Source organism: Protopterus annectens, chromosome 4.part0, assembly GCF_019279795.1.
Source record: "Protopterus annectens isolate FY-2018-M chromosome 4.part0, PAN1.0, whole genome shotgun sequence".
Lineage (NCBI taxonomy): Eukaryota > Metazoa > Chordata > Ceratodontiformes > Protopteridae > Protopterus > Protopterus annectens.
The window spans coordinates 424,231,031-424,258,793 of record NC_056733.1 but is presented as its reverse complement, the minus strand read 5'-3'; the positions used below and the strand labels follow the sequence as shown (position 1 = coordinate 424,258,793).

Genomic DNA, 27,763 nt, shown 5'->3' with positions numbered 1-27,763 from the left:
AAGTTAAAGCAACTGAGTCATTGGCATTGTGACTTTGAGAATCTTGTATTTTGGTCAGTGTTTTAGATTGTGGAATCTTTAACTCCTGTCTGGAGAAAGTGGATGCCAGGTCTCTTCCTGTTTTATTTTACGTTGATATTTCTGAACATTTGTTTTTGTGCATCTCTTCTTGGAGTGCTGGCATTGACTGGTGAAAGACGTAGTAAAAAAAAAAAATAAATCTTGTTTACAGGATGAAGAGGTACAGCATAGCTTGGAATGTATCCAGGCAAACCAGATTTTCCCCAGAAAGCAGCTAATTCGAGAAGAAGAGGACTTACAGGTAGTGTTATTTTGCCTTTGACTTCGTTTCTTTACTTGGCAGCATGATAAAGTTTAAGATTATAGAAAGACAAATAAAAGCAACGCACTACTTAACTGAAAAATGAGTCCTTGAGTTTTTATCTTTGGAAACATTATTTAAAATGCTGTTCTTAATGCGAGGCCTTAAGGCCCTATCTCAGTACTCTGTCTCCTGCAGGTTATTAAGAGGTGATCTATGCCTGACATACAAGACATCCTCAGATACAGCTCTCAGTTCTTTTGCACATCTGCGAAACAGCACCAGAAACACTAGATCGAAAGACCTGAACACATTGTCTGTGACATAAATAATATGCACTGGGGAGAGAGAGATGTGTCTCTATGGATCCCCCGCACAATGGAATAAGCTGTCCATCTACATGAAGCAGAGTTTATCCCTGGACTGTGTTCAAACAAAATCTTGATCATTGGATGGGAAATCACAGTTTCACCCTTGGCTTGGCCCCATGTCCAACGGACAGAGGTCGACTGTGAGTAAATTAATCCCCAATTAACATATGCCCCCACATCACCCTTAGCTACCTCCTTGCTAACATACCCCACAATATGAGGAGTCCAGGGTACTCTGGGACAAAACCTGGTTGGGTTGCATGGCTATGCTTATAAAAACCATAGTGGTCATTAGCCTTATATAAACCTATGAGGTGATTGTCTTGAGTTTTGATTTTGGATTTATTGTTTGAAATTGTGTTTTTAACAGTTGAGTCTTCTATAGGCATGTCCTTTATAGGCTTTCATTCTGATCATTATTCTTTGTCATTTCCTCTTCTCTTCATTTTATGCCACAGTTATTTTCATCACTTTTTATTTTTCAATCTGTTAATGTTCTGGTGTCATTTTTGACTGTTTTGATCCTCTTTCTAATGCCTTGTATGTATACTACATTGCTGACCATACTTCCTTGTGATGCATTTCCTTTAACAGCGGTGCTTTTTCCCACTGTGTGCTTGTACTACTTCGCCCTTGAAATGTCTTTTATTGCTTGCTTTGAGTATGTTTCCACTTAGACCACTAGCTGCAGCCAGAACCCCATACTTCAGTTAGAGTTGCATAGAAATCTCTCTTTAAATGACTGTCCTGTTCCTGTCATTTTACAGCACGATTTTTTATATGCGAAATTAAGTCTTCATGTCTTCAAAATATGTACCAGTTGCATACCTTAAATGTTGGGTTTACAGTGATTGTTTTTGCTATCTTGAATCACTAATTTGTTGTATAGACAAATCCCTTTAAAGGTCATAATGAGTAAATTCCTATTTAGTGCTAACTGCACAACAAAGAACTTCCTTTAAGATGCATGTCTTAGAAGGTACACAGATTTCAGAACTACTACTGACGTAAGTAGCATATCAGCATCTAGGTGGCTTTCCAACAGGTTCAAATAATTTCTAACATTTAGTGGAGGTGCAGAACTCTGTTGCATCACACAAAGGTCTCCGCCTTGTGTTCAAAAAGGACTAGTAAGAGCACCGAATCAGGTTTGAATTCTTTATCTGTAGTGAAGGTCACGAACTGCAAGGTGCTTTATTTTATTTTGCTTCAGAATGTCACTCCTTCACCACAAGAAGGTCCTTTCGCTTTGTGCATTGTGGAGTAGTGGGAGCACTGAACAAGGTTCAAACATGTAATTACTTAAAGTGAAGACTGCAGTATCTGACAGCAGAACTAATTTTATTGCACCTAAAAGATCCTCCTCCATGGCATCCCGAGCTGTGGACAGGGTTAAATACTAGGACAAGTTGCCATCCGAGAACACAGTCTGTTTTCATAATACGTCTGTGTGTTCACACTTGATAGTTTGTTGCCCAGCCTTGTTTCTGTTCAGGCAACTCCCTGCCAAGTTACATTGGTCCTCAATTGTTTCTACAGTCATTCACAAAGTCTCAGACCTGCTTCAGAACTGTTGCTTGTCAGGGTTATTCCAACGTGCAGGGTTTGTGTCAGACCATGGACCTAGTTTGATCCCAGGAATGCCAGGGGACTTTTTGGATCCTAATGGTTGAACAGTTTGTCCAAGTTGTCCTACTGAAGATGGGGCTTCACTTTTTAACATTCTCATGTAATGTGAGCTGCAGGTTTCAGCAACAACAAATGGGCATCTTTAGCCCATCCCTTCCATTGATTACAAAGGTAGGTAGAGGTCACTGTTAACTTTTTTCAGTTACATCTTGTCAGTTTTCCTCACTGGGTCTCAAGGTCCAGTGAGGCTGAACATAGACTGGCAGGTGCTGCAACTAGTGCCAGAGGCATCGGTTGCAGTCCAATTTTTCTGGCTTGCTTTTGGCATCAGAGTACTCATTGCCAGCCACCAGCAGTGGTGGTTTTGATGCTGGTGCTGGGTGAAACTTCCCAGGGCTTGGGCTCTGCCAGTCACTTTTGTACCAGTTCCATCAGGACAATTGCTATTGTTTCCAGGGTCCTATTTCCAGCCTTCTTAATGCCTCCTACATTGGCGTCACTTGGTGATCTGACTGTGATGGCCAGGGTTAGGCATCGAGGCCAAATTCTTCACTCTTGCATTTAGTCATGAATGGTTTTAGCCGTGGTCATTCAGGGTTGATTGCATTGAACTAGGAGATGGCATTAGTATTCTACGCGGTCTTCAACCTCCACCTGAGAAGTGACTTTGTTGCACACTTTGGTACCCCACCATACCTCTGTTAAGGACAGAGAACTCATGAACCCCAACAGGATAAATTTTGTAGGTCTGGTGCTTTACATTTTTTATTTTCCTTGGACCTGTTCCTCCAAGACTCACTGTTAACTGCAAGTGTAAGAGTAGGCACATTGACTTCACTCATATGTCTCCCACAACAAATATCGGTGAGGATAAGGGTAGTAAGAGTTTTTGATTTCCCATCCTTTCTCCATGCAGATGAACCCCATTTGTGGAAGGTTCTAGATGAGACAAAGAGGAGGACCACAGACTCTATGGCCTCTGTTCAGCACAGCCTGCAAGATGTGTTCTATACCCTCCAGCCTTATTTTGGGTGGTCCCTCACTTGTCAGAGTAGTACAGTTGGTGACTAGAACAACACAGGAAAATCCTTTTTATAGCAATTTTCCCATGGTGGCCCCACGGGATCCTCTTACCTTCTAAAGGCTAAACTTGCTGGACTAAGTCTCCCGAGTCAGGTTCCAGTATTGCAGCAACAGCTTTTAAAAAGGTTTTACTCTGCAGAGTCTTGTTGTCCATTCCTTATGTGAAGATTCACTGACAAGGAACTGATGTGGAAGAGAGTTTACATATCGTCCATGTTTACTCTTAGGACAGCAAAGTGCTCCTCACAAAAGGAGGCCAATGAAATGGACTAATCACTAGATGGTCTTCCTGATAGGGAGTTGAATTTTAAGTTGGCCTCATGTAGCAGCAGAGTGTCATCCATTCTGAACCTCACTATGTGCCTGTCTCATAATTCTGCAGATAGTGCAGTGAGAACAACAGGCATTGGGCATGTCTCTTAACCATCATGTTTGGTTATGATTTACAGATTTCACAAAGGACGGCAAGTAGTACAGGACTAATTCAAAAAACAAGCCACCGTGGTGGAATCTTAAAATCAATAGGCTGTATAACAGAAGGAAGAAAATCTTGGCAAAAAATTAGGAAGTTCAGCACCCAGCAGGATAAAAGCACTCTCATCAAACGAAACAAACAACTGAAAGGATAAATAGTCTACCAAAGCCACATTTGAGGTAAGTTTGGCCTCCCAGGCCAAGGACAACCACAAAGCATTCTTCAACTATGTCTGCAACCTCAAAGGCAGTACACAGTTGTGTGCAGAGCAAACCTCTTGGCTAATGAATTCAGCTCCAACTTTACCCCCTCTCCCCTCAACCTTCCCTCAGGAAATGACATCAAATACAACTCCCCCTACTGTCACTAGGGAACAGGTCCTTAATTTTCTCTCTGACCAAGAATATTGCCTCAGTGGGCCCAGGCAGTATCCCAGGATGCCTTATAAATAGCATGAAACATGACCTGTCAGGGTCAGTGGAATTACTATTTAACTGTAGCCTCCAAATAGACTTCATGCCTCATGAATGGAGAACAGCAACAGGCATCCCTTTGCACAAAGGTGGACTATCTACAGACCCTAGAAACTACAGACCCATAAACCTCACTAGTCATATGTGAAGCCATCAAAGAATTGTCATGGAAATGATCAATAGAGATGTAGTAAACCTTCAGACACCGGACCCACCCCAGTTTGGTTTCGTTAAGGGCAGATCATGTCTACTCAACCTGGTGGACTTCTTTGAGAAGGTAACCAAAGCAGTGGATGAGAAAAGAATGGTTTACACTGCCTTCGTTGACCTGGCCAAGGCATTCAACATATAATACCCCACTAGGGCATTGTTGACAAACTCAAGAGGTTATGTACAAACTTTTATGTCACCCGGTGGATAGCCAGCTGGCTCACAGACAGGAGCCGGGAAGTTAGAATTGGGGTGTCCACCTCTGCAGAGAGGCCAGTCACTAGTAAAGTCCCTTAGGGATCGGTCCTTGGACTGCTCCTTTTTGGCATTTACTTCTCTGAAGTCATGACCAATGTCATTGGTCTCTGGCTGAATAAATATGCAGTTGATTGCAAATTAGGAGCTGTCACTGAATCCCACACTGACAGAAATGTTCTCCAGAAGTGGCTAACACAGACTAACTGCTGTCAGAGCCATGGACTAAAGTTAAATGGCAAGAAGGGAAGTCATCCACCCCTGGTAATTACTGTTATATTGACAAAGCACCCCTTAGAGTTGACCCAGTAGTCAGGGACTTTGGGGCTCACATAGATAATAATCTAGCCTTTGACCATCATGTGTCTACAGTAGTGAGGAAATCATTCTGTGTTGTCCAACATATAAACAAAAGGTATGGCACCTAAGTCCAAGGAAGTTATTGTTCCACTGTATTCAGCATTCATTAGACCTGTCATTGAGTACAATGCCCTCTTTGGTATGTACCCAACCAGACATATCCAACAATTGGAACGTCCACAGAGGTTCCTTACTAAAAGAATACAGGGCGTAAGTAAAATGTCCTATGCAGACCATCTCAAGGCCCTATCCCCCTGTATCCTGTTTCCTACAGGCTTTTGAGGGGAGCTCTATGCTTTGCATATGGGGCATTGTCAGACCCCACTCTGATGGCCCTCCTGCATATCCACAAAACAAACAGCACCAGAATTACCCAGTCTAAAAACTTAAACCTTGTCTCTGATATAAATAGGACCTGATGGAGAGACAGGTATGTATCCCAGAGACTACCTTGACTGTGGAACAGGCTCTCCATCCATGTGAAGTAGAGTTCCTTCCTAACCAATAAAAGTGCAACTTGGGCAACTGGATGGGGGACAGGAAATTCATCTCTGGGTGTCTCTAATGGACATGGGGCATTTGTGACTGGTTCATGTCCCAGGCCCCTGCTTGTAAATGTTTTATCTCCCAAACCTCTGCATACACTTATCAAGGGTATCAGAATGTGTCAGAGATTTGGGATGCATGGCTAGGCTTAAAAAGGCCTAATAAACACCTATGAACCTATGACATTTCTCAGTAGCCCTTTTGCTGCCTCACTGCTTTTTGGTATGGCAGCTAAGGCAGAACTAGAGAAAGTGGAGAGATGGCAAGGCAGTCACAATTTTTGTCATAAAATTCTGAAATCCTCAGTGCCTGTTCTCCAGAGGGAAAAGTGTCATTTGATTGAGCATTATTTTAGTAAATGCTGATCCTTTGAAGTAAAGTTGCTGAAACCACATTCAAGGACAGAGGATTTTCCACTTGTCTCCACTGTTGTGTGACTTTGGAGTAGGTATGTATAAGTCCTGGTGTGTGTATGTGTGGGGGTGGGGGGTGCCTTATGCTGTAGCTTGCTGAAAGTGGTTTCAGAAGGTAAGTTTTAAGATGATTTCCATTTGTTGAAAGTGTTGATCCATTTGGCATGAATCCTTTCTAGAGTTCAGCTGAGCACATACCTTTGACTTCACTGTGGCCAAAGACTGAAAGATAGTCAAGATTTTGAGAGGACCCATTATGCTTTCAGCAGCCTCCAGAGTAGTCAGCCCAGAAGTAGTAAGAATCATCAGAACCCCAACCTAATCTCCTGAACCCTTGTCTATCTGTCCCACTCTGAAGACAGTGGAATAGGGCATATGACTCGATTTGTGTTTCACAATCTTGCAGGACAGTTAGGGTAGCAATATCAAGAGACTTTACCAGAACCTTGTTAACACCTCCACAGCCCGATTCTCTCACTTCTTGCAGCCTCAGTTAATGGTAAAGTTTTTCCTTACCTAGGTTATTGGTGCTTAGCCTGTGCACATTGGGTCAGTCTAATGCTTGTAAGGGAGTCTCCTTCCAGCTTAAGACTCTAAGTAAATACTGCAAAAGTCCCTGATAGATCCCTGTCAGTTGCTCGCATTCATTGTTTGCTCATTTGACCTTATCCTGAAAAGCTGCTCTTACATCTGACATAATCCTTCTCTTGTAGAATGTGGTGAAGCAGATCATACAGACCCATTCACTTCCTCTTTCTCAACTCCTGAAAGCCTTGGAACTGATGGCAGTGACTGTTTACATGGTTTCATATTTCAAGTATTGTGTGAGTACACTAGATGGCTGTTAATTGTTCAGTGATGTAAGTTAATGGATTACATGTCACAGCTGATGAAGATGATGTAAGAATTGCAGACTTCAGTCCAGGCAGTGAATCCATCCATCAACCAAAGCTAACACTGGGCCATCCCATTTCAGTCCCCCTCTGTACCAGTAGTAGTGGTCATCAACATGGATGTTTCTGTCTTGTGGTGGTGATGGTAAGAGGGCATTGTCACAGTTAGACGTTCTGAGAACCATGGTCAGTATCTGAGGCCATTCTGCACTTAAGCATTTTAGAGAATAGTGCAATTCTTTTCTCCTAATTCTTCTGAACCCCAAATTCATTGAGAAGGCTAGGCTGAACAAGTTCAGGGTTATTCTGATAACACCTTTTTCCTTTTTGGCCTCAACAAGATTGTCTCCCTGTGCTGTGGCACTATCTTCTAGAGAAGTGCCTACATCTGAGGCTCTTGTTTATCGATTCTTGGTAAACAAATGCCAAATCAGGCAAAGTCAGACTATGTAATAGATACCCCATTTTCAGTAGAGGTCTGGGGGGAAAAAGCTCCAGAAAGTTAGTTAGATAAGGTCAGATAAAGCAGTAATAAAGATGTAATTACAAAAAGCATATATACATACAATTTCACAGTGGAAAACATAGGATACAATAAAGCATATGGAGATACCAGTGATGCAATAATAAAAAAATGACAACTATGGCAATATAACAATATTATAAGTATACTCTTTTAATTAGAAAAGAAATATCAATAAAAAAGAAAAAAAAATAGAAGTTCCCCCCAGAATGGGGAGAGGCAGGTAGTGAAAGGTACAGATAGATAGTATAATGAGCAGCTAGTAAGAATCATGAGGTCCATGTGCATAGCCATGAGTTAATGAGAAATTCTTTGAGAGAGAACTTTGCTTGGGAACGAGTTTCATAGTTTGACTGTGCAGTGTGAATGCATACTTTGTCCCACAGGTTTTGTTTTATAGATTTCATGCAGTTATTTTTTTTCTTGAGAGCGCAGAGAGCAATTTGGGAGATAGTGGTGAAATACCGAGTAGATCGGGCAGGTAGAGGAGTTGTGTAGTATTTTACAGGTTAGAAGAAATTGTGTATGGACTGGCTGATGCGGTAGTTCTAACCAGCTTGAGAGCACACAGTGCAGAGTAATGACTAGCTTTGTGTGGCAGGTTAGCTGCAAATCTAGCCGTCTTATTATAGCATTGCTTCAGTTGTGATTTGAGAGATGTTAGTCAAAAACACTTGAGCTATGGAGAAGGGAGGGTAAAAGATAAGTTAGCTAGGGTGTTTCTTCTAGAAAGGGTAAGGAATGTTTTGGCTGTATATAGCAGACCTAGCTTTTGATGAGTTTTTATACAGTTTGTATGTGAAGATCAGTCTTTAAATTGTCTTCTGTGGTGACTCCCAACAGTTGAGGTATGGATAACTACTTCAGTAGCTGTATTGTTTAGTATGGTAATATAGAAGTTACTTTTAGCATTTTCATGGGACTTGGGGAAAGAGTAGTAGCAACATTTTGAGATGAAGTAAAAGTTGGTTTTGATGTAGCCACAGCTGGACGGAGTTGAAAGCATTTTGTGTCATGGATTGTAGTTGTAGTGGGTTTTCAGATGAGAAGGTAGGTTGAGACATCTGCATGCAGAATAAGGAAAACTTGTTGAGAGTATGTGTATAGGTTGCTGATAAAAATGTTAAACAGCAGTGGCTTGAGAGTAGATCTTTGAGGATCACCTGATGATGATCTTCGTGTTTCACTCTTGCAGTCATTACTTTTGGCTTATCTGCCTGCAAGGTAGCCCTCAGACGTCCTGAATATCAAAGTCTTTGATCCCTGTGTCGGATGCTGTTCCTTTTTCCATGACGTCAGGTCGTCAGGGGTATAAAACATGCAGCCGACGCCATTACATCAGTCTTTCTTGCCATGCGGTGCCCGAAGCAGAAGCAGTTCGCAAGTGCCGGTCGGCCGACTTCTGAAATTTTCGTTTTTGAGTTTCAGAACCGAAGTCTTCAAAAAAGCTAAGTACCCCGTTGGGATCCTTTTTCTTGCTCTAAACTGATGTCAGTAAAAGTTAACAATTGTATTACCTGCGGAAAGCAAATACTTTGTAAAGATTTTCATTCGTAATGCATTCCTTGCTTAGGCCCAGACCACGACATCCCTCGCTGTCAGTTTTGTGCCTTATTTTAACCCTCAAACTGTTCGTCGTCTGTTTATTTTTGCTGCAAATTATTTTGGTACTCTGTTTAACTATCCAGAAATGGCTTCGGTAAGCCATCCGACTACCGACATTCCGAAAAAATGTAAAGATAAAGACAGAGACAGACTGCATAGGTCCAAAGCTGCCGACGACGCTTCCGTTAAGGTAGTTGCCAGTTTGCTTTTGCACCCCCTGATACCTGCTACTTCAGATTCGCAGGCCTCTACTGAGACCCATTTGGAGTTCGGTATGCTGCGAGATGCTTCTTCGACCATGGAACCTGTGGATGTCTCTACCTTGGATGGGTCTGGAGGTGCTCACTTGGCAGGGCAGTGCATTCACGGCAGATGGAGCCAGAGTCAAATGCACCTGCATATCATTCAAAAAGAAATGTTAGCTGTACAGAAGTCCCTGACAGCCTTCAAGGACCACATTCTCCCAGGACAATTATTGGTAAAGACAGACAACACCACTGTTATGTGGTACATAAACAAGCGGGGGAAAACCCACTTGTACCCTATCTGCAGACTAGCCATGGCTCTGTGGAACACAGCCTTGAGCTACCAAGTGCAACAACAAGCTCAATTCATGCCAGTCAAGCTAAATTCACTGGCAGATGACCTAAGCAGAAATCTCATGGACCCACACGAGTGGAAACTGGACCCAAAGATATTCAACCTTTTGAGAAACAAATGGGGGAATCCAGAGATGGACCTGTTTGCCTCCCCTTAAAACTACCAATTGGACAAATTCTGCACAAGGACTTCCCACAGTCAAGCTTGGAAAGTGGATGCCCTGTCCTTCACCTGGGAAAGCCTCAGAGTTTATGCCTTTCCCCCTCTGCCTCTCCTGTCAAAAGTTCTGCTAAAGATCAAAAAGGACAAACCAAGGACAAAACTGATTGCACCAGACTGGCCATGCCAGTACTGGTTACCCCCTCCTGCACAGTATGTCACTGCTGGAGCCATGGCACCTGCCTCAGATCCCTTCCCTGCTGTCCCAGCAGGAGGGCCAGATTCTGCACCCTCAGATTCAAACCCTGAACCTTGCAGCCTGGCTAATTCCTTGAGATCACCAATATCATCCCTCAGTGAACAGGTGCTAGATGTTATTCTGGAGGCAAGGAGGTCTAGTACTAGAAAATCCTATGCTGAAAAGTGGAAAAGATACTGTTCCTGGAGACAAACTCAGGGGATGTGCACAACAGTGCCCAGCTTACCGCATATCCTTCAGTACTTAACAGAGATGCTCCACAAGGGCCTTTCCTTCTCATCAATTAAAGTTCATGCCTCTGCCATTTCTGCACATAATAATACTGAACCACTCCTCCTCTTTCACCCCCTGCTAAAGCAATTCCTCAGAGGGGCCAAAAATTTAAGACCACCCAGGAGAGCCCCTATTCCAGCCTGAGACCTTAGTTTTGTATTGGAAAAACTCACTCTACCTCCTTTTGAGCCAGCTGCAACTGCAGAGTTGAAATTCATTTCTTGGAAAACAGCCTTCCTTCTAGCCATCACTTCAGCAAGAAGAGTGTCTGAATTACAGGCCCTCATGGCAGTGGAGCCCTTCATCATTTTCCATGCAGACAGGGTGTCCCTCAGGACCAATCCTTCCTTTATGCCCAAGGTGGTGGTTAGTGTGGTCCTTAATCAGTCCATTCATTTGCCTACTTTTTTCCCTAATCCACAGAACAAAGGAGAACTAATACTGCATTCTTTGGACATGCACAGACAACTTAGATTCTATTTGGACAGGACTAAGCCTCTCAGAAAATCTGATCAGCTGCTAGTTGGCTTTGCTGCAGGGGCAGAGGGGAAGGCCATTTCAAAGCAAACCATTTCTAAACGGATAGGCCATTGCATTCATTTCTGCTATAAGCACCATGGAAAACCTACCCCACGGGGGATAAGATCACATTCCACCAGGGCTGCATCTACCTCTACAGCCTTTCTCAGAGGTGTTCCACAAACTACTAACCAAGGAACAACAGGAAACAGAAATCCTCTGGAACGACCTTGATACTCCAGAGCTAAATGAACCAACACCAATGAAACTGTTTTACCTAGGTTTCGTCTTCATTGTTACAGACTTCTTCAGAAAATAACACATTTCTCACCACTCCAATAATATATACTCTCACTGTAAATGCACTGAAATGGGGGAGAGTGAAGATTTAATGATGCAGCAAAAGCCAGGGTGTACGGACTTTATGGACAAAAGTAATAGTAGTGTTAATGGAAGCGATGTAGCAAAATCTATATCTGCATGTAATGTTGCAATGTGTGAAATGTTGAACATTATTGATGTTATACAGGGGGAAGGAAATGCTGTTTGTTTGACTAGCCTATCCATTATCTTAAATGCTCAAGGTGATTACAAGTTGTATAACTATTCAAGTAAGGTAATAAGGAAGGAGCATGCTGAATTGTTATGAAATGATTTTTCCTTTATACCCTTAAGAAGAGGAAGTTGACTGAGGCCTTAATAGATTTAAAATGTTAACAAGAAAAATGAATATTAGGATGTTTTTTGATAATTATTATCAACAAGAAAGTGTTGGTTTAAGGAAACCAAGTAAATTTAATCCGGCACCAAATGGAATGGTAAATTTATATGAAAAGGTTTGTGAGTTGGATATAAGGGAATATATGAGGGTGAGTGGAACTACTGGAAAAAAAGGTTTCGACAGCATTAATAACCTGGATAGAAATGAAGAAAAGTTATTAAAAGATTTGATTAATGTCAAAACTGTTAGGTTCATGAAGCCTGACAAAGGGAATGGTATGGTGATAATGGATAAAAATGATTACACAGATTATATGTTAACCATGTTAACTACTGGTACATATGAAAAGAGCAGTTTAAATCAGGTACATATTGCATATTTAAAGATAGATTTATTGGTTGACGATTTATTGATGCAGGGGCAAATAGATGAAACTGAACATTATTATTTGACAAACAAATTTCCCATGGTCAGCAACATTTGGTATATCGAAATTGCACAAAGGGTTGAACAATATCCAATTCAGGCCGATAGTTGATGGAAAGAGGGGCAAAACACGTTTCATAAGTAAGTTTTTGGATTTTCATTTGCAAAAAGGGTTAAAAGAATTTGGATACATAACCAAGGATTCATGGGATTTTTTGAATAAACTAAAGGCAGTTAAAATTGGTGACCATACAATATTAACAATTGATGTATGTAATTTTTCGGTCATTCCCAATGAAATTGGATTGGAATGGCTGGAGAAACAATTAATAAAAATGGGTGTATATGAACAGGATCATATTAATGCGTTTGTGGCCTTAATGGACGTTTTGTTGAAGAATAATTACATATTCTTTGAAGGTTATTATTATAAGCAAAGAACTGGAGTAGCAGTGGGAGCTGCTTGTTCTCCAATTTACGCAAATTATATTATGTCCTATTGGGAACAAGAATATGTATTTGTAAGTGAATATATGAAGCACATACAATAATACACCCGTTTTTTGGACGATATATTTGTGGTATGGGATGGACCGATTGTAACTATGAAGGCCTTTATAGATTATATTAATTGTACAGTGCCATTTTTTAGATTCACCCATGAATATAGTAATAAGGAAATATCATATTTGGATGTAAAATAGAATGTAGATCAGACAAAAAAAGTTTTGATTTCTGGTATTTACAGGAAATCTACTTTCTTATTTGAATTACCAGAGCTGGCACCCTAACCATCAGAAAAGGGTGATAGTTAAAGGCCAAATGGTTAGGGAAGCCAGAATGGTAAGTGACTATGAAGATTTCCTTAAAGAAATTGAATTTATTAGAGGTATGTTTATTAACCGTAGATATCCCGTAGCATTATGTGATTCCATTATGGAGGAAGTCAAATATAAGAGGGTTAATGGAGTCTATAGGGCAATTTTGGTTATGAATAGTAATGTTGATAATCAAAGGGATATGCGTTTTGCAGATGATTTGACAAATTAAACAAGTGTTACTACAGATATGGGTGAGTTACTGTATTTTATAACAACCTACAATTATGATGCTGAGTATATAGTTAATATTATACACAATAATTGGAAACTGTTGAAATTGGATAGCAATGTATGAAAAAAAATGAGTAACCCCCCCAAAAAAAATGTGTACAGAAAAGGAAGGTCTTTTAAACAGTTATTGGAATCAAATGCTAATGTTATTAATGAGATTGGTAGTTCTCACCGGACTAAAGGAAATTTTAGATGTGGTAGATGTAGTATATGTAGGTATATATTGGTCACAGGTGACAAAATAAATGTTGTAGGAGAGTCCATTCATATACATGGACATTTTGATTGTTATACCAAAAATGTTTACATGGCCAAGTGAAGGCTGTTTGGCCTACTATATAGGGAAAACTTGTAGAACGTTTAGGGAAAGAGTCAGTGAGCATATGCTTGATATTAGGCATATGAAAAACACGAATGCCTTAGTTAGACACATTGAGCAATACCCAGAGCACAAATTCAAGTTTTGTATAATACAACAAATAAAGAAGGATAGTCAGGGTGCTGTCTTGGATGTGCATCTGGATGTTTGTGAAATGAGATGGCAGTTAAGATTAAATGCTTCAGTGTTTCCGGGGATTAATGATAACATAAGCATGCTGCCCATATTGAAATTAAAACACATTTTGGGTTGAAATACGTTAATGTTCAAGTGGGTAGTAATGTAGTATTTTATTTTACATGTTTTTAGGATAGGTTAATGTTATTATAATGGAGATGGGAGAGTGTACATGGTACAGCATTTTAGAGAATTAATGTGTGTGTGTATATAAGTGCATATTGTATACATTTATATTATTTTAGAAATGGTTTAAACATTCATGTAATCAATAGAATTATTAATGTTTTTATATGAATGTAATGTAATTATTGGTAGAGTGAAAGATTAGTTAGTTTAGAGTGTATACTCCTATAATTTTAAGGTATGTATGGTTTTGGCTGGTTAATTATTTAATTGGTTAATGAAAGTGCAGGTGTGGAAGATTGTGAGAGTATATATTATTAGAGTGGTGAGAAATGTGTTATTTTCTGAAGAAGTCTGTAACAAAGACGAAACCTAGGTAAAACAGTTGTTTCATTGGTGTTGGTTCATTTAGCTCCGGAGTATCAGGGTCATTCCAGAGGATTTCTGTTTCCTGTTGTTCCTTGGTTTCTCAGAGGTGTCCCTACCAGGGACATCCTAGAAGCTGCTACTTGGAGCTCATTACATAGCTTCACCAAGCATTACCACTTGTCTATCGTTTCTAAATCCAGAGCTGGTTTTGCCACTGCAGTCTTGCAGGGCTTAATAACTAGTCCTAATGCTCTCTAAATTCCTCCTCCCTTACTTAGCTTTGGGAATCTACCCAAATGTAATGACTGCAACACTGAAACACGAAGAACATAGTACTGTTGTGTACACTTACCATAAATGTAGATGTTCGAGTGTATTCAGTGTTGCAGTCCTGGTTACCCTCCCTCCAGCCCCCTGACTTCTCTTGGCTATACCTTTCCTCTTGTTTAGTGTATTACAGCTTTCTGGTATATTTGCATTTTGTTGGAGGTGTAACCTAACATATAATTGCTTCCCATTATGGGGGCACCTGACATCAGGGGCAAGAAAAACTGATGTAATGGCATCTGCTGCATCTTTTATACCCCTGACGACCTGACGTCGTGGAAGAAGGGACAGCATCCGACGCAGGGATCCAAGACTTTGATATTCAGGCCGGCTGAGGGCTATCTGCAGGCAGATAACCCAAATGTAATGACTGCAACAGTGAATAACATCTACATTTGTGGTAAGTGTACACAACTGTACTTTCTTCATGTTTCACTGTTACAATCATCACACTTGGGTTATCTGCCTGCAGGTAGCCCTCAGTCAGCCCGAATTCCAGAGTGTTGGGATTTCTGCGTCGGATGCTGCCGCTTCTTCCATGTCGTCAGGGGTATAAAACATGCAGCCAACGCTGTTGCATCAGCTTTTCTTGCCAAGCGGAGCCCGAAGCAGAAGCAGTTTGCAAGTGCCGGTCGGCTACCTGAAATTTTCATTATTCGAGTTTCATATCTGAAGTCTTCTAAAGCGAAGTACCCCATTGGGGATCCCTCTTTCTTGCTCTAACCGATGTCAGAAAAAATTAATAATTGTCTTGCCTGTGGAAAGCAATTACCTCAGAGATTTTCATTCTTACTGCGCCACCTGTTTAGGCCCAGACCACGACGTTCCTCGATGTCGGTTCTGTGCCCTGTTCAATGCCCGAACTATTTGTTGTCGGGCTATCTTCGTCGCTAAATTCTTTCACTCTCGTTCTCCGTATTCCGAAATGGCTTTGATAAGCCATCTGACTAAAGATCTTCCGAAAAAACATAAGGATAAAGACAGAGATAGACCGCATAGGTCCAAAACTGCCGACGATGCTTCCGTTAAGCTAGTCACCAATCCGCCGATACTCGGACGCTTTCGCAGCCCCTGAATACCCGCTTCTGCAGATTCACAGGCCTCTACTGAGACCCATTCGGAGTCCTGTATGCTGCGAGATGCTTCCTCAGTGATGGAAACTGCAGCTATCTCTACCTTGGATGGATCCGGAGCTTCTGTGCAGGCACTGGCTTCTGAGGGTGTATTCAGACCTTCCAATGTTTGTATTAAACTGACTACTTTGTTTTACACTAAAACTACCAAATTTCTCAGGCTCAGGGTTCAGACTAAGCCTAGGAAACAGACGTCCAAAGGGCATTCTCAAGCTCCCTTTCCTCAGAAACAAATGCTTAGAATGGCTGAAGACCTTATTACTTTAATTAGGGGAAGCAAGCCTTCCCCCTCTAAAAGACAAATAATTGATTTTCCTTTTGATTCTTCAGATCATAAGTCTGATGACTCTGACCCCTCAGATTACCAGGACATACCCTTATGTACCTATGAAGATTCTGATGCAGAGGATTCCATTCCCTCTGCCTCCCCACCAGAGGATTTTTCTTTCGGTGAAACCCTGCATACCCTTAGAGAGTATTTCCGCTGGTGAGTGCCAGGACTACCACAGTCCAAAAAGAGACTTGGGGAGTTTTAAAATTGCCTCAGCACAGGCCTGTAGCTATCCCACCTCTTCTGGAAATTGTAGATAATGTCTTCATGGAAACCAGTCTTACCCCTAATACTTTGTCACCAGCTCCTAGAAAACCTGGCAAGTACTACAGAGTACCTGACTCTCACAGATTTCTATTTAAGAATCCTACTGCGGATCCAGAGACCATTTCTCAGGGACCTAAAGGTATTAAGGCTACTACAGCCAAAAACCCTACTCCTTCGACAGGGATTCTAGGGCTTTAGACAGATGGGGAAAGAAGGTATACACCTCTGCTACTCTTGCCATCAGGGCTTTAAATTGCCAGTTACACATGTTGAAGTACCAGCAACATATTATGGAACTAATTAAACAAAAGTGATGTTGCTTCCTGATTGTGCAGAACATCAAGATTTACAAGAGTTAATGCATTCTGCAAACCAAGTTGGAAAACATACTTTGCAGTGTGGTTTTGATGTTCTTAGAAGACATGCTTGGCTAAAGGAACAAATCTTGCCAGACCATGTCAAAGCAAAATTACTAGATGCTCCATTAAACCACGAATGTTTGTTTGGCACTAAAGCAGAAGTTCTTAAAAAGATGGAGGAAAAAGCTAAATCTATGCAAACTGTTAAAGATTTCCTACAGGTACAGCCACCTAGATTCAGTAGGCATTGGCCTTCAAAAACTGGTCCTTTCCAGTCCCTCCCAGACCTTCTCAGTGCAAACCTAAGGGCAGCAGACCACCAAGACTACAGTCTCAGGGTATGCACAGATCTAAACAATGGACTGCTCCCACCTCAAAAACAGGGAGTGGTAAGCCACCATCCTATGGAAAAAGTTCACAGTGACTTGTCCTTCATCCTTCTCAGCTTTGCCCAAGTACTTGCACCCCTAGGAGAAAAACTCGCCCTGCATGCAAAAAACTGGGAGTATATTACCCAAGACAGATGGGTCTTAAGCATTGTATCTCAGGGATACAGATTCTGCTACCACTCACTGCCAACCCTAATCAGATTGCCAGACCTCCCCCCAAGCCAGTGGGCAGAGACCCAAAAGCAAGTACGTTCTCTTCTCAGTATCAGGGCTATGCAACCTGTTCCAAAAGAACAAAGGGGACAGGGTTTCTACTCCAGACTATTTGTGGTGCCTAGGAAAGAAAACTCTTGGCACCCTATCCTGGATCTCTCAATTCTCAACAGCTTCCTGGTGGTTCCTAAATTCAAAATGCTTACTCTCCAACAGCTGCTTCCTATGCTAGCCAAGGACTTCTGGCTGATCACCCTAGACTTAAAAGAAGCTTATCTGCACATCCCCATAAGGGAATCTTGCAGGAAATATCTTCGTTTCAGGGGAGCCTCTATGCAGTGTCAGTTCTCTGCACTTCCCTTTGGCTTGTCTACTGCGCCCAGGTTATTCACAAAATGCCTGGCCCCAGCCATCGCATACTGCAAGCAGAGAAAAATTCAAATTTACCCATACTTGGATGATTGCCTGATTCAGGCAGACAGTCAGGAATTGCTACGTCAGCACCTGTCATTTGTAAAGGGACTTCTAACTTCTCTGGGGTATACCATCAAAGAAAAGAAATCACATCTGGGACCCAGCAAAAAAATTGTATTCCTGGGAGCAAGCTGGAACACAACTTCCCAGATGGCATTCCTCACTCCAGAAAAACAGGTTTATTTGACAAACTACTTCTAACTAACTACTGGCCACTCAAGCCCAGCTATCGGCAAGAAAAATAATGCAAACCCTAGGGTTCATGGCCTTTTGCATTCTACTAATTCCATATGCAAGACTGCATATGAGGAAACTTCAGTGGTACTTAAAAAGTCAACATTCTCAGGACCTGGAAACGATTCCTGTCATTCCTTGCCCAAGGACAGAGTTCCTTTGGTGGGCAGAGGCCTGCTACCACAACAAGGGACTCCCTTTCACTCAACCCCCCGCCGCCCAAACCCTAACAACAGACGCATCGGACTATGCATGGGGGGCTCACATGGCAGGCAGATTCATTCAAGGCAGATGGAGCCCAAGACAAATTGCACCTGCATATCAATCAAAAAGAAATGTTAGCTGTTCAGAATGCACTGACAGCCTTCAAATACATTATCTTTCCAGAACAACTCTTGATAAAGACGGTCAACACCACAGTTATGTGGTACATAAACAAGCAGAGTGGAACTCATTCCTACACACTCTGCAGGTTAGCCATGACTCTGTGGAACACAGCCTTGAGCAATCAAGTGCACCTGCAAGCTCAATTCCTGCCAGGCAAGCTAAATTCACTGGCAGACGACTTAAGCAGAAGTCTAATGGACCCACACGAGTGGAAACTGGAATCCAAATCATTCAAGCTTCTGATCCACAGGTGGGGGGCACAAGAGGCGGACCTCTTTGCCTCCCCCCAGAATCATCAACTGAGCAAATTGTGCACCAGAATTCCCCACAGCCAAGCATGGAAAGTGGATGCCCTGTCCCTTACATGGGAAAACTTCTCAATCTATGCCTTTCCCCCTCTGCTCCTCCTCTTGAAAGTACTACTCAAGGTCGAAAAGGACAAGCCAAGGACAATCCAGATTGCACCAGACTGGCCACGCCAGCACTGGGACCCACTTTTACGCAGTCTGACAGTAGTGCCACCCTGGCACCTGTCTCAGACCCCATGTTCATCGTGTTTCACTGTTGCAGTCATTACACTTGGGTTATCCTGCTGGCAGGCTACCCACAGTCTGCCAGAATTCCAAAGTCTTGGTCCGGTGTCCGTTGCTGTCGCCTCTTCCCTGACGTCAGTGCGTCAGGGGTATAAAAGATGCAGCCGACGCCATTTTCTTCAGTCTTTCTTGCCGCACGGTGCCCGAGGCAAAAGCAGTTCGCAAGTGCCGGTCGGCCGACTCCTGAGATTTTCAAATTCGAATTTCAGATCCGAAGTCTTCATTAAGGCTAAGTACCCCGTTGGGGAAACTTTTTTCTTGCTCCAGACCGATGTCGGAAAAAGTTAACAATTGTATTTCTTGTGGGAAGCAAATATCTCATAAGGATTTTCACTCGTACTGTATTCCTTGCCTAGGCCCTGATCATGACGTTGCTTGTCAGTTTTGTGCTAGGTTTAACCAACGCACTATAAAGCGTCGGTATGATTTTGCCTTTCATTACTTCGGCCGAAGATTCAATTATACTACGCCGTTGGAACAACCTACGACCGCAATTTCTAAAAAACGCAAGGATAAAGACTAGGACAGGCACCCGAGGTCCAAAACCGACGATGAGGCTTTTGCTAAGCTAGTCGTTGGTTAGCTAGTTCTCAGTGAGGCGTTTTCGCAGACCCTGATGCCTGCTACCTCAGAGCCACAGGCCGCTTCCGACTCCCACGTGGAGCCGACTGGGCCTCTGGAAACTCAAGGTATTGGATCCTTGGAAACTATTCCCTCAGATGGGTCCGGAGCCACTGTGCAGGCATCGGCTTTTGAGGGTGTTTTCAGACCAACACAGTTATATGTAAAGCCATCTTCAGCTTGTAAGCCAAAGACCAAAGCAGCTCTAAAGACAAAGAAACAAGTACAGCATTCTCCAGGACAGGCTTCCATGCCTAAAAAACAAATGCTCAAAATGTCCGAAGACCTTATTACTTTGATCAGGGGTTCCCATCCCCCTCCTGATAAGAGGCCTAGGCAAGAGACAGAATATGAATCATCAGATCAGGTTTCCATTTCCTCTGATTCCTCCTCTGATCAGGAATACTCTCTTCATCCTTATGAGGGTTCTGATGCTGAAGAATCTATTCCTTCAGCCTCTCCTCCTGAAGATTTCTCCTTGGGGAAACCCTGCATACCATGAGGGAACACTTTCATTGGGAGAGCCGGGATTACTCAGAATCTAAGAAAAAGCTCAGAGATTTTCTATTACTTCCTCAGCACAGGCCCCTTGCTATTCCCCCCTGTTCTGAACATTGTAGATTATGTTTTTTCTGAGTCCGGCCTGTCTCCATACTCTATACCCCCTGCACCAGTAAAGCCAGACAGGTACTACAGGGTCCCAGATTCCCATAAATTTCTATATAAAAACCCTGCTGCTGACCCAGAAACCATATCTTAGGGTCCTAAGGGTGTCAAAGCTTCCACTGCTAAAAACCCTGTCCCTTCTGATAGAGATTCAAGAGCACTGGACAGATGGGGGAAAAAAAATGTACACTTCTGCTACATTGTCTGTGAGGGCCTTAAATTGTCAATTTCATATGCTTAAATATCAGCAATACTTAATGTCTTTATTAAAACAGAAAATGTTGTCTAACTGTGAATGTACAGAAAACAAGGAAATGCAGGATTTATTGCATGTAGCTGAACAAGTGGGAAAACAGTTTGCAATGTGGTTTTGATTCTTTGGAGGCCTCTTGCAGAGCCGCTGTAACAGGTTCTGTGATTAGGAGGCATGCTTGGTTAAAGGAACAGAATCTGCCTGATCATGTTAAAGCAAAATTATTAGATGCTCCATTACAGCATGATACTTTGTTTGGTGCTAAGGCAGAATAGGTGTTGAAGAAAATGGAGGATAATGCGAAATCTATGCAGACAGTTAAAGATTTCTTCCAGGTACAGCCACCCAGGTTTAGTAGGAACTGGCCTTCAAAATATTGGTCCTTTCCAGTGTCAGACAGGCCACAAAGAGGCAGATACAGACGCCCTAGAGGCAGATCCCAGCCCCAAGGCTCATACAGGCCTAAACAATGGGGTGCTTCTACCTCCAAAAGCGGAGAAGACAAATCTTAACCTTATAGGAAACAGTCCCAATGACTTTCCTCTACCAGTACCAAGCACTTACCTTTTGGAAGCTCCCTTAGGGGGGAAAACTATCACTTTTTTCTCAAAACTGGCACATGATCACCCAGGACGAATGGGTCTTGAATCGTGTCTCAGGGCTACAGGTTCCACTTTCACACCCTGCCAAAGGCAAGAAGCATGCCAGACCTGCCACACAATCAGTGGGCAGAGGCACAAAAATAAGTTTCGTTCCTCATGGACATGGGGGCCATTCAGCGAGTACCACTACAGGAGCAGGGACAATGATTTTACTCACGACTTTTCTTGGTGCCCAGGCAGGACAAAGCCTGGAGACCAATACTGGACCTGTCTGTTCTAAACACTTTTCTGGATGTTCCAAAATTCAAAATGTTGACTCTGCAGCAACTTCTACCCATGCTGGGCAAGAAGGCTTGGTTTGTAACTTTGGACCTAAAAGAGGCATACCTGCATGTCCCAATCAGACAATCTTGCAGAAGATACCTCAGATTCATAGCTGGCTCAATGCACTACCAATTCTCTGCACTGCCCTTGGCTTATCTACTGCGCCCAGGCTCTTCACAAAATGCCTGGCACCAGTAATTGCTTTTTGCAGACAAAGAGGAATTCAAATATATCCCTACCTGGACGACAGCCTTATTTAAGCAGAGAACAAGGACATTTTACTAAATCATCTGGCGTTTGTAAAAAGATTGCTAATTTGCCTAGGGTACACAGTAAACGAAAGAAATCAAAGCTAGTACCCTCACAAGAGGTAATATTCCTGGGTGCAAGCTTAAATACTACTGCCCAGATGGCTTATCTCACGCCAGACAAACAAAGGAAACTGACTTCTTACTTCGAAATGTTGGCAATAAAAACCCAGTTATCTGCAAGAAAAATTCTGCAGGCCTTGGGCTTCATGGCATCCTGCATTTTGTTAATTCCATATGCAAGACTGCATATGAGGAAACTACAATGGTATCTAAAAAGTGTTAGGACTCAACATTGCCACAGCCTGGAAAAATTAATTTCACTCATTCCCTGCCTGCAACAGGAGTTTCGATGGTGGGCACAGGCCTGTCACCTCAACAAGGGACAGCCATTCACTTTACGTACAGCCAGGCAAACACTGTGTCAGATTATGCCTGGGGGGCCCACATGGCAGGAAAATGTATTCAGGGCACGTGGCCCACCAATCCGAAAGAGATGCTGGCTGTTCAGAATGTCCTGACAGCCTTCAAGGATCTACTTCATCCAGGAATACTGCTGATAAAGACAGACAATACTACAGTCATGTGGTACATAAACAAGCAGGGAGGCGCACATTCCTTCCCCCTCTGCATACAAGCCATGACTTTGTGGAACACAGCACTGACTTACAAGTACACCTGCAAGCACAATTCCTGCCAGGAAAGACAAATACTCTGGCAGACGAACTAAGCAGAAACCTCATGGATCCTCACGAGTGGAAACTAGAGCCACAAATCTTCAGCATGATAACAAAGAAATGGGGATGTCCAGACATACATCTATTTGCCTCCCCTCACAACTGCCAACTACAGAGATTCTGCACAAGGACTTATCATAAGCAAGCATGGAAAGTGGATGCTCTATCATTCAGCTGGAAAACCCTTGCAGTGTATATGCCTTTCCTCCACTGCCTCTCCTCCCCAAGGTACTTCTAAAGGTCAGACAGGAGAAGCCAAAAATGATACTGATTGCCCCAGACTGGCCCCACCAGTACTGGTACCCAATCCTAAAGAGCTTGTCCCAAGGCCCAGCGTGGACATTGCCTCAAATTCCTCATTTACTGACCCAACAAAACAATCAGATCCTGCACAGCCATCTCAGAACCCTAAATCTGGCAGCATGGCGGAAAATGTAACCATTCAGAACACACCACTCTCTAAAGCAGTTATGGATGTTATTTTGGAGGCCAGGAGGCCCAGCACCAGAAAGTCTTATGCATCTAAATGGAAGAGATTCTGTGCTTGGAACCAGGCACAGGGAATTGACACAATTGTACCACATATTCCTCAGATTTTACAATACCTAACTGAGATGATGGACAAAGGCCTATCCTTTTCATCAATTAAGATCCATGCCTCTGCCATTTTAGCTCATTACAATACAGGCCCACCTATTTTTTTCACATCCACTACTAAGGCAGTACCTCAGAGGAGCCAAAAACATAAGACCTCCAAGGAGAGCGCCAATACCTGCATGGGACTTCAATTTTGTTTTGGAAAAACACACTCTGCCTCCTTTTGAGCCAGCCAATACAGCTGAGATAAAATTCTTATCATGGAAAACAGCTGTGCTCCTAGCAGTAACTTCGGCAAGAAGAGTCTCAGAGCTACAGGCACTAATGGCTGTGGAACCTTTTATAATCTTCCATCCAGACATGGTTTCTCTAAGGACAAACCCAACATTTATGCCTAAGGTAGTGTCCAGCGTGGCTCTTAACCAAACCATTCATTTGCCTACCTTTTATCCAAACCCACAGAGCAAAGGGGAGAGACTTCTGCATTCTCTGGACATACATAAACAGCTACGGTTTTACTTCGACAGAACCAAAGCTTTCAGACCGACTGAGCAACTCTTAGTGGCATATGCTGCAGGATCACAAGGAAAAGCTATCTCAAAGCAGACTATTTCAAAATGGATAGGCCACTGCATTCGTTTCTGCTATTCACAACATGACAAATCAGTGCCTAAGGGCATTAGGCCACATTCAACCAGAGCAGCAGCCACTTCAGCAGCCTTCCTCAGAGGGAGTACCAACCAGGGACATTTTGGAGGCTGCAACTTGGACTTCAGTGCACACTTTCACAAAGCGCTACCACTTACCTCTTTACTCCAGATCCAGAGCAGGTTTTGCCACTGCAGTTCTGCAGGGCCTCATAGCCACTCCTAATTCTATTTAGGCCCAGCCACTCAACGTCAGCTTTGGGATTCAATCGAAGTGTAATGACTGCAACAGTGAAACACGATGAACAAAGTACAGTTGTGTACCTACCATAAATGTATATGTTCGAGTATATTCACTGTTGCAGTCCAGGTTACCCTCCCACCATCCCCCTTTCATTGCTGGGACTAATCTGTACTTCTCTATTCTATACAACCTATTTGGTGTATTTGCTTGTAGATGAAGGTAATGTTTGTTAGTGCATGCTTTTTTATTGGCATAATTTTTAGCCTACCCTTTTGGGGGCACCTGACATCTGGGGCAAGAAAAACTGAAGAAAATGGCGTCAGCTGCATCTTTTATACCCCTGGCGCACTGACATCAGGGAAGAGGTGACAGCAACCAAGACTTTGGAAATCAGGCCGACAGCGGGTAGCCTGCCAGCAGGATAACCCAAGTGTAATGACTGCAACAGTGAATACACTCTAACATCTACATTTATGGTAGGTACACAACTGTACTTTCCCTGCTGTCCCAGCAGGATGGCCAGATTTTGCATCCTCAGCTGCAAACCGTGAACCTAGCAGCCTGGATCATCCCCTGAATACATCACCAGCAACCCTCAGCAAACAGGTGCTGGATGTCATCCTTGAGGCCAGGAGGCCTAGCACTAGGAAATCATATTCAGAAAAGTGGAAAAGATGCTGCTCTTGGAGCCAGTCTCATGGAAAGAACACAACCGTGCCCACCTTACCTCAAATCCTAGATTATCTAGCAGAACTGCTCCACAAAGGCCTATCCTTCTCTTCAATTAAGATTAATTCCTCTACCATCTCAGCTAATTACAATACTGAGTTACTCCTCTTCTCTCACCCTCTAGTCAAACAGTTCCTGAGAGTTGCTAACAATTTAAGTCCCCTGAGGAGAGCTCCCACTCCAGCCTGGGACCTTAACTTTGTTCTAGAAAAGCTCACACTTCCCCCCTTTGAGCCTGCTGCTACAGCAGAGGGAAAATTCCTCTCTTGGAAAACGGCCTTACTTCTAGCCATCACTTCAGCAAGAAGAGTGTCTGAGTTGCAGGCCCTTATAGCTGTGGAACCCTCCATTATCTTCCATACGGACAGGGTTTCCCTCCGGACTAACCCATCATTTATGCCCAAGGTGGTATCTAGTGTGGCTTTAAACCAATCCATCCATTTACCAACCCTTTTCCCTAATCCTCAGAATAAAGGGGAAAGGATCCTGCACTCCTTCGACGTGCACAGGCAGCTTAGGTTCTACCTTGACGGGACTAAACCTTTCAGAAAATTGGCTGCTAGTCAGCTTTGTTACAGGGACGGAGAGCAAGGCCATTTCAAACCAAACCATCTCCAAATGGATAGCACACTGCATCCATTTCTGCTACAAACACCATGGAAAACCTACCCCGCAGGGGATCAGAACCCATTCCACTAGGGCTACCTCAACCTCTACAGCATTTCTCAGGGGAGTCCCTACCAGGGACATACTGGAAGCTGCAACCTGGAGTTCTGTACACACCTTCACCAAGCATTACCGTTTGCCTATCTTTTCTAAATCCAGAGCTGGATGTGCTACAGCAGTCTTACAAGGCCTGCTACCCAGCCCTAATACTTCTTGACTGCTTCCACCCTTCCTCAGCTTTGGGACTCTTCCCAAGTGTGATGACTGCAACAGTGAAACACAAACACAGTGCAGTTGTGTACACTTACCATAAATGTAGATGTTCAAGTGTGTTCACTGTTGCAGTCCTGGCTACCCTCCCTCCAACCCCCTGACTTTTTCTCTACATTCTACCTATCCTCTTTTTTGGCCGTATCTTATGCCAGTGGTATTTACTTTTTACTGGAGGTGTTCCACGCCATGTAATTGCTTCCTATTTCGGGGGCTCCTGACATCTGGGGCAAGAAAAACTGATGTAGTGGCTAATGGCGTTGGCTGCATGTTTTATACCCCTGACTACCTGACGTCATGGAAGAGGCGACAGCATCCAATGCAGAAATCCCAAGACACTGGTATTCAGGCCGACTGAGGGCTACCTGCAGGGCTTACCTGCAGGCAGATAACCCAAATGTGATGACTGCAACAGTGAATACACTCGGACATCTACATTTATGGTAAGTACACAACTGTACTTTTTAACTAGGAGAGAGAGAGAGGAGAGCCAAATGAAAGATGGGTAGTTAGAGAACTGTAGAAGAGCTTGTTTGGAAAAGCCTAGAGAAGACATTTAAGTCAGAAGTTTCTCATGTGACACTGTGTCGGAGGCTTTCGAGAGATCTAGGAAAACAAGAGAGAAACTTTCTTTGGTTTCTAGCCATATTAATGATGTTGAAAAATTAAGGACAGCTGTACTATGGCCTGGTCGAAAAACACTTGTTGGTGTTGGGAGATCATTGTGTAAGAGGCATTTAATACGTTGCTTATGAATATTCTCTATCCAGGATCTTAGAAAGGGCAAAAAAAAAAAAAAAACAGAGCTAGCTTGTGCCAAGCTCTAAAGGAGCTGGAGTTATATTTTTCAAGGATAAATGTAAGATCCTGAGGAGGAGGAATCTGCTTTCTTGGAGATCTAATGTGAAAGACTTCTTTTAGAAATTGCTTGATCTCCTATCTAGAGGCCAGAGTAGGATTCAGTGGCAGGCTGGCAGAAATTGCTGACGGGTAAACTTTCACTGAAGAATATGCCAAGCCAGTATGTAGCAGTTCACATAGGTTAGAAAGAACCAAGGGGACCCCCACTGAAAATAGATCTTGGTTATTAAGATAGCAAACAGAAAATCTCTTCCTCTTGGACATTTATTATTTTCTGGTGTTGGGTTTCCAGCCTCCTGCAGAACCCTAAACATGACTTCAGAAAATTTGGTGCAGAAAAGGAATCAAAAGTATATCACCCACAGTGTCATTTGAAAAGTGGACAGGTAGAGATTCCTTGTCTTGTGTTAGATCCACATGGTGATGTAATTTGTGCTAATTGCCCATGGCAAGCTGAGAAAGAATGGGTGACCAATGCTGTCTGGAGCAAAATGGAGTTACCTGCAAGGTTTTGGGAGAGTCCTGCTTGATCTTGTGCAGGACTTATAACAACAGAGAGGGGAGGGGGACATACAGAAACATTTCCTTCCAAGGAAAAGACCAGGCATCCATTTTCCAAGTCAGAAAATTTGGGACTCTGGAAACATGTACAGGAAGTTGTCTGTTCAGTGGAGAAGCAAAAAGATGATCTGAGGAATACCCCACTGATGGACAATGTCCAGAAACACATCTCTATGAAGTAGCCATTTGTGCGCCTGTGTTTTCAACTTGCTCAGAGTGTCTGCCACTAGATTGTGTTCTGAAGGAATGTATACTGGCTGAAGAGTTAACTGGTAATTGAGAGCTACTTCCCAAGCTTGAAGTGCCATCCTGACGAAGAGGTAAGACTTTGTGCCACCCTGCTTGTTGACATACCGCATCACTGTAGTGTTGCCTTTGTACGCCTTCAGTGGGCGTGGAGAGAGCATAGGTTGAAAAGCCTGCAGGGCTAGAATCCAAGCTCTCATCTCTTTGATGGTGATAATGTCTGATTTCTGATGAGGAGACCAAATACCCTGAACCTTCAGGTGACCAAGAGAGTCCCCCCCCCCCCATGTCTGAGGCATCTGTGAACAGCTCTTGAGAAGGGACCGGAAGCTGAAAGGGCTGGCCTGGGTGAGAGTGAACTGTTGAATCCACCACTCTAATTCCTTCTTGAGACAGGAAAGGAGAGGTGCACTGAAATTCAGACAGTGAGGACGCTGCAGCCAAAC

The 27,763-nt window shown here is 43.0% G+C and overlaps 1 protein-coding gene across 7 annotated transcripts in view; it reads left to right on the top strand.

Annotated features, from left to right (window-relative positions):
- Positions 1–27,763, top strand: part of MTMR3 (myotubularin related protein 3) — a 2,239,538-nt gene that overhangs the window by 269,804 nt on the left and 1,941,971 nt on the right. For 6 of the 7 annotated variants that reach the window (XM_044068370.1, XM_044068373.1, XM_044068367.1 and 3 more), the window contains one exon: positions 233–322. The exons of the other annotated variant lie outside the window; for it this stretch is intronic. In XM_044068370.1, the coding sequence (XP_043924305.1) occupies positions 233–322 (90 nt within the window). The remainder of the gene's footprint in view (positions 1–232; positions 323–27,763) is intronic. 7 annotated transcript variants of the gene reach the window in all.